The sequence below is a fragment of the Calypte anna genome, chromosome 9, assembly GCF_003957555.1.
Source record: "Calypte anna isolate BGI_N300 chromosome 9, bCalAnn1_v1.p, whole genome shotgun sequence".
Lineage (NCBI taxonomy): Eukaryota > Metazoa > Chordata > Aves > Apodiformes > Trochilidae > Calypte > Calypte anna.
This window is the reverse complement of record NC_044255.1, coordinates 24,505,805-24,525,273: the sequence shown is the minus strand read 5'-3', so window position 1 is coordinate 24,525,273 and position 19,469 is coordinate 24,505,805. Positions and strand designations below refer to the sequence as shown.

Genomic DNA, 19,469 nt, shown 5'->3' with positions numbered 1-19,469 from the left:
CCAGGGACAGCAGCTGGAATAGAATTCACATTTTAGAAAGTGTTTTAAGAATCATAGAGTGAGTGGTGGCTTTGGTGGTGTTGGGGTTGTATTTGATGGTCTTTTCCAGCCCAAACAAGTCTGTGATTTGTTCACAGGTCCCAGTGGCCCAGCAGAATCCCACCTGGCTGAGCTGCCCCACCAGCCCCAGCCCTGCTGTATCACCATTTCAGGGACAGCAAGCTCCTGCATTTTTCATCAGGTGAGCCAGGGTCTCCTTACCTGCCAGAACAGAGGCTCACCCCACAGCCCCATATCCCTTACCTGGCTAAATGGGCCATGACAGGAACACCTGCCCTCACACCAGCCTCTGTGCCACCAACAATGTCCCATTGAGGCTGGGACAAATCACCAGCAGCTGCTTTGGAATTCCTGCTCTCTGAAGGTCCCTGATCCCCCCCCCCCCAGGCCTGGGGAGCAGCAGGGTGTTTCTGTGCTTAAGGCAATGCTAACCAGGGGCAGGGAGGCTGGGTGAGCACAGGCTGCCTCCCACACACCAGGGACTGCAGGGTTGTGCAGCTATTTCTTTGTTGCCAACTTCCAAGGGAAAGATCTTGAAGAATCTTATCAGAATTCTCTAAGGCTGGAGGCTTCCTCCCTGTCCAACCAGCAGGGATGGCTTCAGCTGCCCAGGGCTGGTTTTAGGGCTTCTGGGGTTGCTGGAAACCTTTCCCTCTTTGGGAAGTTCTCTTCACGACCACCAAGGTGACACTGGAGAGCAGGCACAGGACTAGAATGTGTTCACAGCCCCAGTCTTGAGTTTTGACAGATTTCCAGACAACATTTTGGTGCCATCTCTGCTGAACAGGCTGGGTAACACCAGTGCCTGTGGAAGGGAAATTTTGCTGGGCTTAAAATCATAGAATGGCCTAGGTTGGACCTTAGAGATCATCTGCTCCAACCCCCCTGCTGTGGGACTTCTTCCTAAAGGGGATGGAACTGCTTATTTATAAAGCACCTAAAAGGGGCTTTTTTTTTTTCCCCACACCCATGGGGGTCCAGAAACCCCCACCAGAACTCATGGCTTGGGGGGCCCAGTGAGGGCTCCCCTAGTGACCAGAACCTGGAGGGAGCCAGGTCCAGGGGGTGGTGGGAGCTGGGCTGGTCCTGGGTGGCCAAGGGGACCCAAGGGCAGCTGGAGGGAAGGAGGGAGGGAGGGAGGGAGGGAGGGAGGGAGGGAGGGAGGGAGGGAGGGAGGGAGGGAGGGAGGTGGGGGTGGTGATGGATCCAAGCTCTCCTGGGACACGGTGGGAAGGCAGGGAACAACAGCCACAGCTCTTGAGCTTTGGGCTGGGCCTTGGGAAAAGCTTTTCCATCAGTGGGAGAAGAGAAGGGCTGGGGGGTCTTGGGTGGGAAAACTCATCCAGGGCTGGGGACAGACCTGCTGTGGGTGGGACACTGGGCCAGGGACCTCCAGAGCTCTCTTTTCCCTGATTGCAGGAAACCCTTCACCTGGTGCCTTTCTCCTCTGCTCAGGGGATTGCTCCTCTCCCCAGTCCCATGGCTTTCAAATCCTGCCCGTCCCCCCGGGGCTTTTCCCCTCTTTGCTTTGTCTCTCCCTCCCCCCCGGGATATGTTTGTGCTCCTGAAGTGGCTGCTGTGATTAGTGCTGTAATCTCCACATCGGCTTTCACATCCCCAGCCCCAGAGGGAAATTCATTCCCCGCCAGCACCGCTCCCTGCAGACGTCTTCCAGAATGTAGGGAAAACTGGAACCTTGCTCTCATCCCACGGGTGCTCAGATCCCCGAGTGGACACAGATCCTTCGGAGAATGGGAATCCCTGCTGGACGGGGCGGCCCGAGGAGCTGGTGGAGGAGGAGGAGGAGGAAGAGAAGGGCAGCGGGATGGGGGAAGGCAGGGATGATGCAGGGATGCTGGCAGGGATAATGGCTGGGGTGGTGGCAGGGGTGGTGGCAAGGGTGGTGGCAAGGATGGTGCAGGGATGGTGGCAGGAATGGTGCAGGAATGGTGGCAAGGATGGTGCAGGGATGGTGCAGGAATGGTGGCAGGGATGATGGCAGGGCTGGTGGCAGGGCTGGTGGCATGGTTGGTGGCAGGGATGCTGCAGTGTTCTGGGAGGAGCCGACGTGGCCGTGGCTTTGCCATGGAGGGGAGCAGGCTCTGGGCTTTACCTGTGCTGGTGGGAGCCCGCCCATCTCCAGAGCTCCAACCAGCTGGTTCTGGAGCGGTCCAGCTGAGGTGCTCTGCACTGCACGTGGCTCTAGGTTGGGTTTGTTTGGTTAGTTTTTTTTTTCTCCAAGAACTATTGCAACTCATCCTCTTGCTCCCTCGCCAAACGGAGCCCGCTGGCCAGAGGGAGCTGCCGGGGGTGTTTCCATGAGAAGGTCGCAGCTCTTCTGTCTGGCGAAGCTCCCCAGACCCATCTCCCGTTACAGCTCCGTGTGAGGTGGCCGGGGAAAGGCAGGAAACCCCCGTTACAGCTCCGTGTGAGGAGCAGGAAACCCCCTCGGGTTCTTTGACGTGGGGCAAAGAGGGCGAGAAGCAAGATGCTGGCGGCACGGACCGGGACCATGGGGAACAAGAACGCCGAGGAAGCCCTGAAGCTGAGGAAGCAGTCGGTGCTTTCCCTGGGGAGCCGGGAGAGAGCCAGGAAGAGCTCGTCGGAGAGCGGGAAGGAGAGGGGGGCCCGGTCCGTGCCCGCCCTGCAGCCCTCTGCCCGGCGGCTGGCTCTGCTGCGGGAGCTGGAGATGAACTGGTACCTGCGGGGCTGCGAGCTCTCCCGCGAGTTCACCATCGCCTACACCACCGGCATGCCCCACAGGTACCCGCACACCGGGACGGGAGGGCACCACACAACCCCCAAAAAACAAAAAAAAAACCCCCCAAAAAACCCTCGACGGCAATAGTGGTGGGAATAGTGGCGATAAGACTAGTAGTAGTAGTAGTAATAATAGTAGTAGTAATAATAATAGTAATAATAATTGTAGTAATAATAACAACAGTAGTAGTAAAAATAGTAATAATAGTAATAATAATTGTAGTAATAACAGTAGTAGTGGTAAAAATAGTAGTACTACTACTAGCAATAATATTAATAATGGTATTATTAATAATGAATTAACAATATTATTAATAACAACAACAATAATAATAAATAATGGAATCCTGGAGTCATAGAAGTTGTAAGTTAGACTGGCTTGGAAGGGACCTTAAAGCTCCTCCAGTTCCTGCCATGGGCAGGGACACCTCCTGCTAGAGGTAAGGTTGCTCCAAGCCCTTATCAGAGACTCATGGAGTGGTTATGTTGGAAGGGGCCTCAAGGATCACCTCATTCCAACCCTCCTGCATCAGCAGGGACACTTCCCACTGGATTATGATTATTAATAATAGAAATAATAATAAGAACAGCAGCAACAATAAGAACAACAGCAATAAAAGCAATAATAGAAAAGCTTTTTGACTGCCCAAGCCCAACTTTTCTGGTTCTGCGGGGTTGTTTTGTGATGGGTGCACAGCACAGAGCTGGAAGTTCTGCAGACTGCTTTCTGAGTTCCTGTGCCTCCTGCAGCACAAAGCACCCGGGGTTCCTCAGCCTCCTTTCTCCTGAACTCCCAGTGGGTGTCAAACCCGTTTGAATTCAGTGGGAAAGCTGCAGGGGATGGGTGGGAGAGAGGGAAAGGGCAGGGAAGGCTTTGCTGGGGCTGCTGTCCCCCCTTTGCCCCCTTCCTTCCCAGGGAGGGGAAACCTCCAGCTGCTGAATTTCTAATCCCATTGATCTTAAAGGTTGCAGCCTCCAGAATCAGATCTTACCCCTATTAAATAAAATAAATAAGTCTATAGATAAGGGGCTCGTGGCATCAGCAGAAATGAGAGCTGCAGCTCACTCATCTCCTGCCCCCAGGGAGACCCTTGATGGAACAGGAGCTGGAACAGGAGCTGATGGGTGCTGCTGGCTCAGTCCCCAGGGGTTTTTGGGGGCTGGCAGAGGGGGGGAGGTGAGTTCTGTTCACCCCGAGGGGCAGATCTGCTGCCAAAGGGGATTTTTGGTGTTTTGCCCAGCAATACCCAAATGCCTGGGTAACAGGGGGGATCTCATTTGGGACATTGGGTGGAATCTCCCCTAATCCCAGACAGACAGGGGATGCCTGAAGTGCCTGGCACAAAGCACAGCAATCTTGAAGATACCCTGGGATTAGAAATTAATGAAAATGTCATTAGAATAGAAATTACAGGCAGGGAGCTGAAAGGAAACCAAGATAAAACGTGTGAGAGATGGAGCAAGGAGTTCCTGAGTACAGAGATGCCTGGAAAAGGCCAGGGAAGGGAATCTGAGTGGGGCAGGGGGTAAGGCTGAGCAGTTTCTCCTCATGGTCAGACCCCTGAGGTGTTCAGTAGAGCTATAAAAGCACTGAGCAGGCCCCCCAGTTTAATGGGAAATCAGGGACATGGGGTTCATTGGTCCCCTCAGGGCCCTGGCACAGCAGCTGCAGGGAAAGGGTGACAGGGTGATCCCATGCCAAACCCCCTGGGTGACATTGACTTATAACCATTTAAAAATATGTCCTGGGTTTGGGATCAGTCTTTGTTTATCTGCTTTGAAAGATTTAAGGATTACTTGAGTTAATGATCCATCCATCACTTGATTATTTAACTTATTTTTCCTGGTGTACTCTGGATAGGATGACATTAAGGAAATGGGTTGGGTTCGTAAAAAAAAGAGAAACTTGTGTCCACGGCGTGCCTCAGATGTCATCATGGTCTGTTCACTGTGGGCTGGTGCTGTGAAGGTCACTGTGAAGGTCACTGTGGTCCTCCTGGTTGTCATCTTCACCTGTGGGTGCTGGGTGCCCTTGGTGGTGCCACAAAACCTGTGCTGCTTCTCCCATCACCCTTCTGGGGATGAAGACCCTGAGAACCAGAGGCTTGGATTTAATATTAAGCAGGGATGAACTCTGTGCTGGGTGGTACTTCACCTGCTGGAGGTTTGGTAGCAGCTGGTGGCATCTCAGGGGCTTTGTTGGCTCCTCTCCTGCAGCCTCTCTTGATCCACTCGTGGCCTCCTGAGGGACACACAGCCTCCCAAAATCTGGTGTTTGTTCCCTGCCCCGATGCCCAGAATTTGTTCTTTTCTCAAGTATTTCCCTGGTCTGTTTGTTTTCAGGTCGTTTTGTCCTTCTTGATGTCTGAGTGCTCTGTAGCCTTTGTTTCCTTATTAATCATCGAAGCCCCGGGAGGCTGCAGATCCTGGGGAAGTTTACAGATGATGTGAGAGTTCCCAATGGAAACCAAAAGGTTTTAATGGCTTGTCTAAGAGAAGCTTGTACAGCCTTCATCTGCCCAGCCCCAGGCCTGAAACAAGCCCTCTGAGAGCATTCAGATTTCCTTTATTGGCCTTGAACTGAATCCCAAACAAATAGTTCTCATTACCTAAATATAAGGCCTGGGGAATGGGGTCTGTGCTCTGTTCCCACTGGCAGCCCTTATCCCCCCAGTGCCTGACCATGAGAGGCTGCAGCAGAGGAACAACTTTGCTGATCTTGGCTGGAATCCACCTTGGGCATCACTTAAAAAGGAGCCAATTGCAACAGCAGAAAGAACGCCTGGGAGAAACCTCCTGCTCCACAGCCCTGTGATCCTCTGGGGGGGAGGACACCCAGCCCAGCTCCTCCTGTCCTGTGCTGGAGGGACTGGGATAGCAAGGAGCAGCCAGCAGGTTGGGAGCTCCTGAGGACCCCCCAGCCCCCGCCATGCACCTGTACAAAGCAGCCTGTGCGGAGGTGCCGGCCCCCAAGCCCAGCCTGCAGAAGGCCAGTGAAGCTCTGCTGAAGGGCAGGAAGCTGAGTTCTGTCCCCAGAACCCTTCCTCCAGCCCCGGGCTGGCCCAGGAGGCTCAGCCCCAGCACTGAGCTCAAGCACCTGGAGCAGTTCCTGCACCTGCATGGGCTGTGGCTGCAGGAGAGCATCCCAGCCCGCAGCGGGATGCAGTACAGGTACCTCTGCATGGCCTGGGGACTGCAGGGGGGCAAGCAGGGGGGGGAAGCTTGGCCAGGGGGTGCCCAGGGACCTTGCCCACCTCAGGATTCTGTGGGGTGAAGGTGTCACCTGCTTTAGCAGCTTCTCTGTCCCTTCCCTGAGCTCTGCTTTGAGCAATGGGTGATGCACAGCACCTCCTGCAGCTTTGGGTTTGTTTGCCTTTTAAGAACATGTAACATGCAAAGCAGCAAAATACTGGTTTGTTTTTTTTTTTCATGTAGTGAAATGAGGCAATCAGGTGTTGCTAATTACGTTTTTATTTAAAAAAACCTCTGGCTGTCTCGCTTGAAAGGGGCAGTGGGAGCTGGGCTGTAGGGAAGGGAGGGCTGTGAGGGATGGGATTGTCCCTGTGCTGGGTGATTAAACAGGTTTTTAGCCCAGGGAAAAGATGAGTGGCAGGGATTAGGGCAGATGTGGTTAAAAATCAGGAGCAGCCCACAGCAGGGAGCTTCCCATCCCTCCCCCCGTGAGGCAGGAACCAGGGGGATGCAAATGACATCTCTGAACAAAAGGTTTAAAGCACAGGGAAGGATTTCCCTGCCTCTGGTGATGGAGCTGGGGAGCTCAGTGGGGTGTGGGGGATGCTGAAAGCCCCCAGCACCTTCCAGATGTTGGCCAGGCCCTCGAGGGCTGTGTCCTACAGAGGGAGGGTCTGGTGAGAAGCCAAGGTGATAAACTGGGAAGGGTTTTATTGAATTTTTGTGTGTGTGTGTGCTGGTGGGCACTGCCTGGGCCATGGGGCTGGGCTGTGGGGTGCTTTGCTCTGTGCTAGGTCACACACTTCAGTGTCCCTTGTCCCTTCTTCTGGGGTCATGGCTGTACCCCCACAGCAAGGGACCTGAGGAGCACTCACCTTGGCAGAGCTGCTCCCAGCCTCATTTCAGCCATCACAGCTTTACAGCATCTCATCTTTAGATGGCAAAATACAGGAGAGCACTTGGTGTGGTCCTATAATCCTGCCCTAATCTGCTCAGTTTGCAGCACAGCTGCATTATATTTATTGGGATATAGCTTACAGCCTTCCCCTTCTCTGCTTCCTGGGCACACTGATCTCTAGAGCCACATCCAGCTGGGGCCTTCTCTTAATACCCAGCCCAATTTTTCAGAAGTGCTGGCTCTTTTTTTTCTTTTTTCTGTTTTCTTTTCTTTTTTTATTCCCTTTTTTCCCAGCCTGCTCCCCAAGGCAGCAGGGATGGCTGATATTCCCATCTCTATCCTCTTAGTCCAAATCATTCCTTTTTCCACGTGCTTCTGGAAGTTATTTTTGTTACCTTTGAAGGGTTCTTGCCCACACCACACAAGGAGGGGGGAGGACAGGATGAAAACAGGGGATGTGTGTAGGGAAGGATGGGAACTGAATATTTACTCCTGTGTGCAGCCTTTATTTCCTCCCCAGGGTAAGAAATACTGGTTTAACCCTTTGAAGGAAGGGTGCCCACTGCCTGGGGCAGCCTGTGCCCTGCTCCCTGCTTGGGCTCAGCTCTTCAGCAGCTCCTGGGATGCTTCATGTGTCCTTTTGTTGCATGAGGGCCATGTGGAAGCTCAGATCCTCCCTCCCGGACCTCCCAGGGTTATTCACACCTTTTTCTAAGGTGGAAGACAAAATTCTGCCCTCCCCCAACCCCCAAACCAAATCCCCCCTGGGTGCCTGGGGAGCAGCAGCTCCTTGGGTGCCCCGCAGGATTTTTTCACTCTTGCTGCTGCTTTTCACTCCCCTTGTGCCCCTGTCAGCCCCCAGCTCACCAGCTGCAGGATAAATCCCTGGCTCCATGGGCAGAGCTGCTGCTGAGCTGGATCCCTGCTCCCTGCCACAGCACCCAGCACCCCTGAGGGGGACCCACGATGGAGTTCTGGGGGTGTTTCTATGCAGGTTTGAGGTCTGCAGGCTGCTCAGGGGTGAGGCTGTGTGGTCTTGGTTGAAAGAGTTGTTTTGGTTTGGTTTTTTTGGTTTTTTGTTTTTTTAATCTCTGTGTCTTTGGGCTGACTTTGAGATCTGCTGAGGTTGGGACCTGGCTGGATGCTGACACCAAGTGCATCCCTGCTGGGGAGGGAAGGCAGATCCCAGCTGGCAGCCTGCTGGGGTGTTTCAAGGCTCCATCTTTCAGGAAATGATCCTAAAAGCAGGCTCTGGCAGGGCTTTGAAGAGGTGGGGATCAGGCTCTGCTCCCAAGGAACAAGGCATGGGACAAGAGGGAATGGCTTCAGTTGTGCCAGGGAAGGTTTAGATTGGAGATTGGGAACAATTTCTTCCTGGAACGGGTTGTGAGGCCCTGGCCCAGGGCAGGGCTGGAGTCCCCATCATCCCTGGAAGGGTTTCAGAGCCCTGGGGATGTGGGGATGAGGGACATGGGGCAGGGGTGGCCTTGGCACTGCTGGGGTAACACTTGGATTGGGGTAAAGAGGAGACTTCCCTGGAAAATGCCACCTTTTGTCCCGGCTAGCAGGTGTCAGAGGTGGCACACAGGATAACAAATGTCCTTCTGAGACCTGGGGGTGTTGGGAAGGGCTGAGGAGAATCAGAGTAACAGTCTGAGGGAGTATAAAAAATACAAAAATCCCCTGGGAATAACAAACCCAGCAGGGGCAGAACAGGAGCAGGGGGATCCTGGGGTCCTGCTTCTTGTCCCCCTCATCCTGCCTGCTGTGACACTGCTGCCTCTGCTTCCCCAGCTTCCCCACACCAGAGCTGCCTGCTGCTGCCTGATAAGCTCTTTATTTCCCCCCCATTATTTCCAGTCTGTGTTTCCAGAGCTGCTTGGTTGGCTCCAGCCCCGTGCCAGAGGCTCCAGATGACAGCACAGCCTTGCTCTCATCCCACCAGCACCTCTGCTCATTTTTTTCCTGGGGTGTTTGCAAAGTGCAGGGCAGTCCCTGGTGTGTGCCCAGGGGCAGCTCTTGGGGGGTGTCTTGGGGGACACCCCAGCTGAGCATCTTCCCCACCAGCAGCCCTGGGGTGCCCAGCCCAGCCTGGGGGTACAAAATGCAGATTTTTTTTACTGTGGAAGGGACTGTGGAGTAATTATTCTTTCCCCCTGAGGACCTAATGAGTGGTTATGCATTTGGCAATAAGTAACAATCCTCTTGTAAGTCCTTTTGCTAATTGAACGGGCACCATTCCAGTGGGAGAGTGGTTGTTCTACACAGGTTGGGATGTGCTGGGGGAGCTCCCTGCCTGGCTCTGGGAAGCACAGCAGCTCCTTGGCTCCCCAGGGCTTGGCCCTGCCTGGAGGTGACCTGAAGACCTGACAGTGCCATGTGTTTAATTCACTAAAATGACATCATGTCTCTGGGAGGTACATCCTGTTCCTGCTCTGGTGCAGGAAAAGTCTTTGCAGAGGGTTCTGGAAGAGGGGAGAGCAATAATTTCCCTCTGAGTCCACGAGGAGCAGAGGGAAAGTGAGGGAGAGGACGAGTTGCTGCACCCTGGGCCAGCACAGCCCTCTCTGCATGGCCTCCTGGGGAAGGAGATGCCCTGGCCAGGTGAAAAACCAGATTCCTGAAGGCCTGAAGTGGTGATTCCAGCTGACAGGGGTGTGGGTGGTAGGGAGGTGTCAGGGGAAGTGCTGACCTGTTGGGATTGTGCTGCCTCCCCTTCCCATGAGAGGCTCCTGGCAGCATCCAGAGGCAACCATGAAATTCAAGGGGCTGGAAATGGTTCCTTAGTGATGTGACACTGCTGGATGATGGGATGTTCTCCTCAGGGACTGATTCCAGCAGATTCCTGTTATTTTGGGAGTGCTGGTCCCTGGGAAGCTCTCTCTGCCATGCAGGGAGACCTGGGGGGTTTCAGAGCCATGGAGATGTGGTGCTGAGGGAGTGCTGGGCAAACACTTGGACCTGGTGACCTGAAGGGTCTTTTCCAACCCAAATGATTCTGTGATTGTAACTTGTGCCAGTTTTGGTGGATGTAGCTGATGGATGCTTGCTCTGTGCTGCTCACTTCAGTAATTAGAAATGTTACAGCCAAAAGAGAAGACCTCAGGAGAAGAATTAATTTATTTTTTAATATTATTTGGGAAGGTGCTATTTTAACAGTGCTCATTATTCAGTCCTGGTTTACAGAATCCCTGAGGAGACACATTTGCCTTGCCCACAGAGGGATGCAGGTCCCTGCTCCAGCCCCAGGATGCAGCTCCAGGGAAAGCCAAGGGTTCCCAGGGGGTTTGCTGAAGGGGTAGCTGTGGGAATAAAGTTTTGCAGATGACAGTCTCCTGTAGCTCACCTCCATTCTGACTCTCCACCAGCTCATCCCAGAGAATCAGGAGTTCCTGGGTGATAAGCGTATCCTCCAGCATCTCCCTGGGAAGGGCAGGAGGGAGCTGTGTGCTGTTCAGCAGCCAAAAGCAAGACCTCACAACACATTTCTTCATCTAAATTTAATTCAGAGTTAATTTAGAGTTACAAGTAATGCTTGGGTGACATGTGACACGTATGGATACCAGCAATACACTGAGTTACCCAAAATCTCCTGCTCAGTCAGCACTGCCCCAATGAGCTGTCTTTGGGATCCACTTATTCATTGAGTTCTGCCAAAGCACCTGGGAAAAAGCTGCATTTTCTGTCTAGAATACATGTGGCAAAGCAAGAAAGCTCTGGTGTGCCAGCCTTGGTGTCTCTGTGGCTTTCTGCCTTCCTTACCCTGTTCCCTGGGGATCCCTGCGGCTTCCTGCAGCTCCGTGCTGGGTTCTGCAGGAGCCCTGAGCAGCCTGGCACAAGGCATGAAAATAATGGGGTGTTTCTGGGGGCTCTTTGGTAACCCACTGCCTTCCAGGTGCTGAGAAGTGAAATACAAACCATGGGGAACAGCCTCATCCCCCTTAAAATGACACTGAGTGTGTTTGCCCTCCTGGCATGGGGTCACCTCTGGTTTGGTGGCACTTGGGGGGTGGGTAAGGGGACAGCCTGGCTGAAAACCTGCCAGAGAGACACCCTTTTAAGTAAAAAACCCCACCCATTTGGGGGCAATGCTGTTCAGCCTTCCTCAGGTGCCATCACAAATGCAAGCTCAGCTCTGGGTGCCAGACCAGTGATGCTGCTGGGCCTGGGGGCCTTTGTTCAGCAGCTCTTGTTAAAAATACCCAAATGTTACCAAAAAGAAGTGTCCCTCCTGGGGGCAGCTGTGGTCCCCAAGGCTGCAGGGTTGGGTGCTGCCCCTGTGGGCAGGGTCCCTCCCCAGGGAGGGCTCTGGTGCCTCCCAGCCTCCTGATGGGGATGGGTTGGGGAGTCCTAGGGAGGGGGATCCCCAGCTCTGGGCTCCTCTCCCCACTCCCCCACCTGGTCCCACTCCTTATCTCATGGGTGTCCCCAATTAAGGGAGCTGCTGGGAGTAATTAGCCCAGGAGGAAACCCCCCAGCCCTGCAGTGGGAGGGCAGTGGCTGTGGGAGGCACCAGGCTGGGTTCCTGAGCAGAGCTTTTGGGGCCCAACCAAAGCTTTTATTGGGACCCCATCCTGCCCAGCTGTGCTGCCAGCAGTCCCCAGGGGCTGTCTGCACCTCCAGGCTTGGGGACACTCCTGCAAGGTAATTCATGGAATGGGTTGGGCTGGAGGGACCTTAAATCCCCCCCAGTGCCACCCCTGCCATGGTCAGGGACCCCTCCCACAGCCCAGGGTGCTCCAAGCCCCATCCAACCTTCAGCACTGCCAGGGAAGGGGCAGTTCTGGGGAAGGGCAATCCTGGGGACCAGTGCCCAAAGCCTCAGTGATTTTGGGGGGCCCTTGGTGTCTGGCTCTCAACCTGCAGCAAACATCCTGAGGTGGCTTCCCCAGAGCAGGATCCTCTCCCCCTGCAAATGTGCCCCAATCTTATGGCTCACTGGGGACCTCCTGGGCTTGTGGTCCCCAGGGGTCCATAGGTCTCCAAATTTAGAAGATAATTCTGTGAGAAATGAAGGTGAAAGCTGAGAAAAGCTCAGACTATTTATGTAAAAGCTGAATATTTTTATATAGATCAATTGAAAAATTCCAGGTTTTGTTGTTGTTGTTTGGAGGGTTTTTGTTTGGTTTGTTTTGAGGTTTTTTTTTGGTAGAAACGTGAGCTTTGCAATGAGTGATTAAAACAAAAAAGTATTTTACTTTCTAGAAAGCACTGAAAGGGTTCACTTGGCAAAGCATGGACAGCAGAGGGCTGGAGGCAGAGGTCTGCTCTGCCCTGTACCCCAGGCTCACCTGCAGGTGCAGTCAGCATCGTTTGATTAATGAATGTAGCTAACGAGTGCTCAATTAATACATGGGGCTGTGGCAGAGGTGGCTGCTGAGGGCTGAGCACAGGAGAGGCAGGAAATTAAGCCCTGCCACTTCACAGGATTGACAGAGCCTGAGAACTTCTGTGCAGAAAAACCTCCAGCCAGACTTGGCACAATATTTCAAAGTTTCCTTTAAAAGGTGAAATATAAAAAAAAAAAAAGGCAGAAGAAAGCCATGCCTTCAGCTTGAGCCATGCAGGGGCTGGCTGTGCATCAGCTGGAGGTGTCTCCTCCAGCCCAGACCCAAAGACCTCACTTTATTTGTATATTTTGGGCTGCAGGGGCATCTTTTCCCCTGCTCATCCCAGCAGCTGTGAAGGGTTTGTCCATCACCCCCTCAGCTGCACAGCTCCCTGCAGGGACCAAACCTGCCCTGAATACAGTGGGGTTTTTTCCTTTTTGGAGGTTTCTGCTCTGTCCTGCTTGTGGCAGTGCTGCAGGTCACCCTGCTCCTGCCCAAAGAAACCCAGGCTATGAAACGTGGGTTTGTGGAGAAGCCCCAAGAGCATCTCCTGGCTCCTGTGTGTGTCTCCAGCATCCCTCTTGCTGAGGGTCCCTGCCTGGCTCCTGGGTTTGTTTTGAGCCCCAGGGTGGCTGCAGCAGCTCCTGGAATGGCCCTGAGCATCTGCATGTCCCCAGATGTGAGGATGAAGTATTCTGAGGGAGTTATTTAATGAGGAATTGCTGTGGGGCTGGGGGTGTGAGGGGGATGGATGCAGACACGTATCTGGGCACACAGCTGTGTGTCCCCAGCAGTTTGGTGGCACTGGAGTGGCACGGGGAGCCTGGGCCTGGAGCTGTCACTGAGGATGTCACCTTCCTTCCCGTGGTTTCATAAGCTGGGGGATTTTCATGGCACCAAGGGATGCTGTGCTAACGTCTCACAGTGATTATCCTGTGCAGGGAAATGAAATCAATCCCGTGTTTAAACACACACTCCCCTGGCACAGCCCCACTGCAGCTCAGCAGCTTCAGCTGATGTGCTCCGAGGGCTGTGCCAGTGCAGAACGTGGCTGTCCCCTTCTGTCCCCATCCTGACCCTCCTCTGGCACCCCAGGGCATGGGCAGCCCCGGGATGGGGACCTGGACATGGGTGACAGTGACCCCAGGACCTTTCACTGATGGCTGCAACGGGACCGGTGCAGAGAGCTGGAGGCCAAGGCACCGACCCCCCCCCCCTTGAAAGAGCTCCACAGCTTTTAATACCTTTTAAATATTTGGGGGAAACGTCACGAAGGAGCTGCCGTGGCTCTGCGATGGTGCTCAAAGAACGGGCTGGGGGGTGGGCTTGGCTGCCGGGCCCCCCCAGCCACTCTCCCACTCCCCTCCTCCGTGGGGTGGGTGTGTGGGGGGAGGGAGCCTCAGTGTGCCCCCGCTGCGGGGGACAAAGGGACAAACCCTCCCCTCTCCTCGCCACCCCGTCCTGCTCCACCTCCTCCTGCCCTGAGCAGGGCAGAGCCTGGCAGGTCCCCGGGGGGCTGGGGGCTGCTCACCCCCCAGGGATTGGGGTCACTGAGGAGAGGGCGGGTGACAGGACCCTCGGAGGTACCCCCAACCTCAGCCCAGCCCTTCTGGGACCTGGGGGGCAGATTTAGGAACCCCTGTGGAGCGTTTCTCACCGTCCTGCTTAGGACTGGAGTATGGGGGCAGCCAACCCCTCGCCCACCCACCCGCTCTGTGCTGTCACCGAGGGGCACCCCCTCCTCTGGCTCTGCCCCCATCCTCCCCCAGGGCTGCTCTGGGGGGTGGCAGTGAGGGGCAGGGGTCTCTCTGAGCCTCCCCCCACCCACCACCACCCCGAGCCACTGCCCAGCCCGGGGGTCCCCGGGGGCCTCCTGCTCTCGGAGCCCAAAGCCCCGAGGGGGGCTCGGGGTGCAGCTGCAGCAGGGACAGGAACAGGGACAGGGACAGGGTTGGGTTTGCTCCGCAGGCTCGGCGCTGCGGTTTGTCCTGCTGTGGGGCCCGGGGGGTGCCGGGGGGAGCGGGGTTACCCCTGCCCTGCTGCCAGCCCGGCTCCGGGGGCTCGGAACACGGGCAGAACCGTTCAGATCTCCGCAGCGCTGGAGCACAGCGATTTTTCTCCCCATCATCCCCTCCCCACCTCCCTTTTCTTTTTTTTTTTCCTTTTTTTTTTTTTTTCCTCTTCACAATTAACCCATTTTACCGTGGAATTCTAAGCAGTCCTCTCTTTGCTCAGCGATGCCGGCTGCTATTTTTATGCTCAGCATCCTCCCGAAGCGCCTGCCCCCTCCTCCCTGAGCACAAAGGGGGCCGGGTCCCCGCTCCCCCCCGGGTCCTGCCGGGGGTCTCCCCGCTGCCATGGGTGGGAGGCGGCCGCTCCCGGGGGACGGAGCAGCGCTGGGTGCTGCGGGTCCCTGAGCCCCTCCGAGCCCCTTCCCCAGCGGGTCCTGCCTGCTCAGCAGATCCCGGAGCCAGCGCTTGCAGCATGCCCGCAGCCAGCTGAAAAACCGGGAGCTGAAAAACCGGGAGCCAGGCTGCGGGCAGGCAGAGGGGCGGCTGCGGCTCCCGGGGAAGGAGCGGAGCGGAGCTGCCACCACCACCCCGACCGCACCGATGCTTTCTTCTGACTGAATCCTGCCCGGGGAACGCCGAGAGCCGCTGGGATTTTTTTTTTTTTTTGCTCTGCTTTTTTATTTTTTCCTCCTCCTCCTTCGTTTCGAGGCTTTTTTTTTTTTTCTTTCTGGCCGACACCGCGGGGACCAGCGAGACCCGGTTCTGCTCCGGAGGGGCCCAGCTCGGCGTGTTCGGGAGCCCCCCCCGGGGCGGGGGCTGGGGCTGCCACCTCGCAGGGTGGCTGAAGGTGTCCCCGGGGCGCGATGCAAGTGTCCATCGCCTGCACAGAGCACAACTTGAAGAGTCGCAATGGTGAAGACCGGCACATCAGCAAGCAGAACACCAGTGCCCCCAACGTAGTCAATGCAGCCCGGGCAAAATTCCGGACGGTGGCGATTATCGCTCGCAGTTTGGGGACGTTCACCCCTCAGCACCACATTTCATTAAAAGAATCCACCGCAAAGCAAACGGGCATGAAATATAGGTATGGTCGCCGTGCTCTTTGTTACGCTGCTCTCTCTCTGTACGGAATTGCCGGCCCGGGTGCTGCGGGGTTTTTGCGGGGCAGCTCTGCTGGGCTTGTGGAGCGATCCTGAAACTCGGGCATTGGGGTGGGGATGGTTTTGCCGGGCGTGTTGATGTGGGATTTTTATTCCCGAGACCTCTCGGCCGGGCGGATCGTTGTGAATTTCCAGCGGCGGTGTAAAGATGGTTCCTGTGAAGCGCTGGCTGTAACTTAGTGCTAAGGAGCAGGAAAAGCAGTCAGCAAAGCGAGGCCGGGCAGGGAAAGTTCATCTGCAGCAGCTCCACAAGAAGCCTCTGCCTTGGGTACCAGCTCATCCTGGGGGGGTTCCGGGACTTTTTTGCCCGGTGCACTGAGCAAAGAGGAGCTGGAAGCGAGTTTTAAGTGACATGAAAGGGGGAAGAAAAAAAAAAAAAAAAAAAAGAAAAGCAAACCAAACAAAAAAACCCAAACCAACCAAAAAAACCAAACCAACAAAAACCCAAACCAACCAAAAAACCCCACTTTGCGTGGGTGTTCTTCTGAAGTGCCTCGTGCGCCTGGGGGGGGTTTATTCTTCCGAGGCAGGAAAAATAATGAACGGCTGTGACTTCAGCGTGAACTGCTCCGTGTGGGCAGGTGATGAGCTGTGCTGTCACGCCTTCAGCTGAGAGTGAGAAGGGTTCTGGGAGCTGGGCTGCTGGCTCTGCCTGCTCAGCAGGTCCCTCGCAGCAGCCCAGGGCTGGGGATGCTCAGCACCCCCTTGCCAGCAGCTTGGTGCAGGGGGGCTCGGTGTGTGTGGGGGGGTCTCGGTGGGTGTAGGGGGGCTCAGCGGCTGATATATATACATAGAAAATAAATATAAAATGCCAGCATCAGCCGTGTTGGCTCCCAGCCCATGGGCTGGTGGCTGCTGCCCTGCCAGGGTGTCCTCTTGGGGAGTGAGGGTGCAGGGTTGTGGTGAGGCTGATTTTGGGGTCCTTGGGTGTGATCTGAAGCCAGGATGGCTTTTGCATGGAAGTCCAGTGTGCAACTTGGTTCCAGTGCTGCAAATACCAGCATTAACCTTCTGGGGACTGCAGAGCTGGGGTGTATGGGTGTGAAGGGAAGGGGTGCTGGGAGTTATCTGAGGGACTGATAACAACCTGGAGGCTTTCCTTGCAGGGCAGCCTGGCCTTTCCCACTGCCTGCTCCTGTACTTCAGCCATGGCCAACTTTTATCAGGAGCATCACACCCTCCTGCTCCTTGCTCCCTGGCATGGCTGGCAGGGCAGAGATCACAGAGTCACAGAATGGTTTGGGTTGGGAGGGACCTTAATGACCATCCAGTTCCAACCCCCTGCCATGGGCAGGGACACCTCCCAGCAGCTCCCAGCCCCATCCAGCCAGGGATGGGGCAGCCACAGTTCTGATCAGTGTCTCCTGGAGGCAGCTCCAGGTGCTGGGGGGTGGTGGGCAGGCTCAGTGCTCCTGGGGGGATCCTGGGCACTGCAGGGAGGGCAGTATTAGGGGAATGCTGGTGGGATCCCAGTGGAGCAGAGATCTGGGGGAATGGTGTCAGCCAGGAGCTCCCTGTGACCCCCAATTCCCCTCCTACAGCCCTCTCCAAGCCGTTGCACCGTCCTGCCTCAGTTTCCCCTGGAAGCAGATCTGTGGGATACGTGTGATGTCACCAGAGGCAGGATCTGCTCCCAGGTGTTAGGCTGACAGACACCACGGGTTCTCTCTGCTGATCTCCCCTGGGCTCTGGGTCATTGCCATTCTTTGCTACCCACAGGACACAAATTGTCCTGCAGGCTCCAGGCTGGGCCTTGGTAAATCCTCCCTGGATTAATTCGAGGTGAGGTTTCAGCACCCAGGGCTGGGGCTGCCCAGGACTTGGGGAACAGCACCCAGAACAGCATCTGGGGGGTGGCAGGGCTCTTGCTTTATCTGTGTGACTAATTCCCTGTGCCTGCTCCCAGAGCTCCCTGTATCCAGGACTGGTTTCTTCCCTAAGAGAAGCAGGGAAGGGGGATTGGGAGGAAGAGCTGAGTGACCTCCAGGCTTGTGCTGCTGAACCCTTCAGCTGGGGAAGGCATCTGCCAACAGGGATGGAGCTGAAATTCCCTAAGACTCATCTCCGGGCCTGTCTCCTCATCCCCAGGGAAATCCAGTGCCTGGACAAGCCAGAGGCTTTTCCCAACGGCTGTAGCAATAATCCTGTGAACTCCTCAGCTCCCTCATATTTGCAGCTGAAGTCCTTCCCAATTAATTTTCTGCTCGAGTTATGTCCCTGATGCTGCTTAAACTGACATGCCAGCTGAGCTGCCCCTTGTTCTACACTAAAAATAACAAGAGCTGCTCCCCCCTTTGACCCTGGGCAATGCTGCAGCCCCCATCCTGCTCTGGGGATGGCACTGGGTGGTGCTGGGATGACTCTGGGGTGTTGCTGGGGTGGTGCTGGGGTGTTACTGGGATGCTGCTGGGGTGTTGTGTGGGGTGTTGCTGGGATGCTGCTGGGGTCTTGCTGGGATGCTGCTGGATGCTGCTAGGGTGTTGTGTGGGGTGTTGCTGGGGTGTTGCTGGGATGCTGATGGGATGCTGCTGGGGTGGTGCTGGGGTGGTGATGGGATGCTCCTGGATGCTGCTGGGGTGTTGTGTGGGATGCTGCTGGGGTGGTGCTGGGGTGTTGCTGGGTTGTTACTGGGATGCTGCTGGGGTGTTGCTGGGGTGTTGCTGGGGTGTTGCTGGGGTGTTGCTGGGATGTTGCTGGGATGGTGCTGGGATGTTGCTGGGATGTTGCTGGGATGGTGCTGGGGTGGTGCTGGGATGTTGCTGGGATGGTGCTGGGGTGGTGCTGGGATGGTGCTGGGGTGGTGCTGAGGGGGTGCTGGGATGGTGCTGGCCCCTGGTGCTGCCTAATGCCCGTGGGAATATGTAAAAGATTGGGAGAGAGAGGCCCAGGGGCTGTGCCAGGGCTGGGGGCAGGGGAGGAGCCCACTCGGGGGCTTTTTCCTTACCCCCCCACGGGTCTGGTGGACCCACTGCAGCTCAGGCTTGAATGCAACCAACTTGGAATGCAAAAGCCCAAGTTGACAGCAGCACATCTGTTCATGGGAGAACATCTGGACAGCAGGGAGCTCAGGGACCTCAGCTTTGCAGCCCCAAAGCTCCTTTGCCCTCTTGGGTGGTAACCTCAGGCAGAGGGGACCCCCCCAGGCAGCTCCTCCTGGGTCTGTAGGAGCAAACGGGGAGGGGGCTTTGGCCTCTTGGCCTTTGGAATGCTCTGGATCAATGCCCCAGGTGCTTGGGAGATGGGGGAATATTTGGGGTGACTTCAAACCTTCCTTTGGAGGTGATGTGGTGGCTGTGCTTGCCTTGCAGAGCTGCTGGAGACAAAAGCTGCCTTCTAATTTGCCTTTTTCTTTTCCTTTTCTTTATTCTTTCTCTTTCTCTTTTCCTTTTTCCTCTTTCCTCTTTCCTCTTTCCTCTTTCCTCTTTCCTCTTTCCATTCTTCTCTTCTCTTCTCTTCTCTTCTCTTCTCTTCTCTTCTCTTCTCTTCTCTTCTCTTCTCTTCTTCTCTTCTCTTCTCTTCTCTCTCTTCTCTTCTCTTCTCTTCTCTCTTCTCTTCTCTTCTCTTCTCTTCTTCTCTTCTCTTCTCTTCTCTTCTCTTCTCTTCTCTTCTTTTCTCTTCTCTCTCTTCTTCTCTTCTCTTCTCTTCTCTTCTCTTCTCTCTTCTCTTCTCTTCTCTTCTCTTCTCTTCTCTTCTCTTCTCTCTTCTCTTCTCTTCTCTTCTCTTCTCTTCTCTTCTCTTCTCTTCTCTTCTCTTCTCTTTCTCTTCTCTTCTCTTCTCTTCTCTTTTTTTCTTCTTTTCTTTTCTCTTTTTTGTTAAAATGTGCAGCCAGCTGTCCTTACAGCCACCCCAGCTGCTCAGCCCAGCTCCTTGCAGCAGCTCAGCCCTGGCAGGAGGACAGAACTTCACCCCGAGCCCCCCAGCTCCTGGTCCATGCCCAGGAGGTGTCAGGGAGCTGAGCCAGGCAGGGCTTGGGGCTGTGCTGCTGGTTTGGGGCTGTCAGCAGTTCAGAAATAGCCCTTGATGAGAGCTCTGCCCGCACAGGGGCACAGGGGACCCA

The 19,469-nt window shown here is 55.3% G+C and overlaps 1 protein-coding gene across 1 annotated transcript in view; it reads left to right on the top strand.

The window, feature by feature from the left end:
- Positions 1-5,665: 5,665 nt before the first annotated feature.
- The window catches only part of KCNAB1 (potassium voltage-gated channel subfamily A member regulatory beta subunit 1), a 44,393-nt gene continuing 30,589 nt past the window's right edge, over positions 5,666-19,469 (top strand). Inside the window, exon 1 of the mRNA XM_008500213.2 lies at positions 5,666-5,991. Within this exon, the coding sequence (XP_008498435.1) occupies positions 5,750-5,991 (242 nt within the window). The 5' untranslated portion in view covers positions 5,666-5,749. The remainder of the gene's footprint in view (positions 5,992-19,469) is intronic.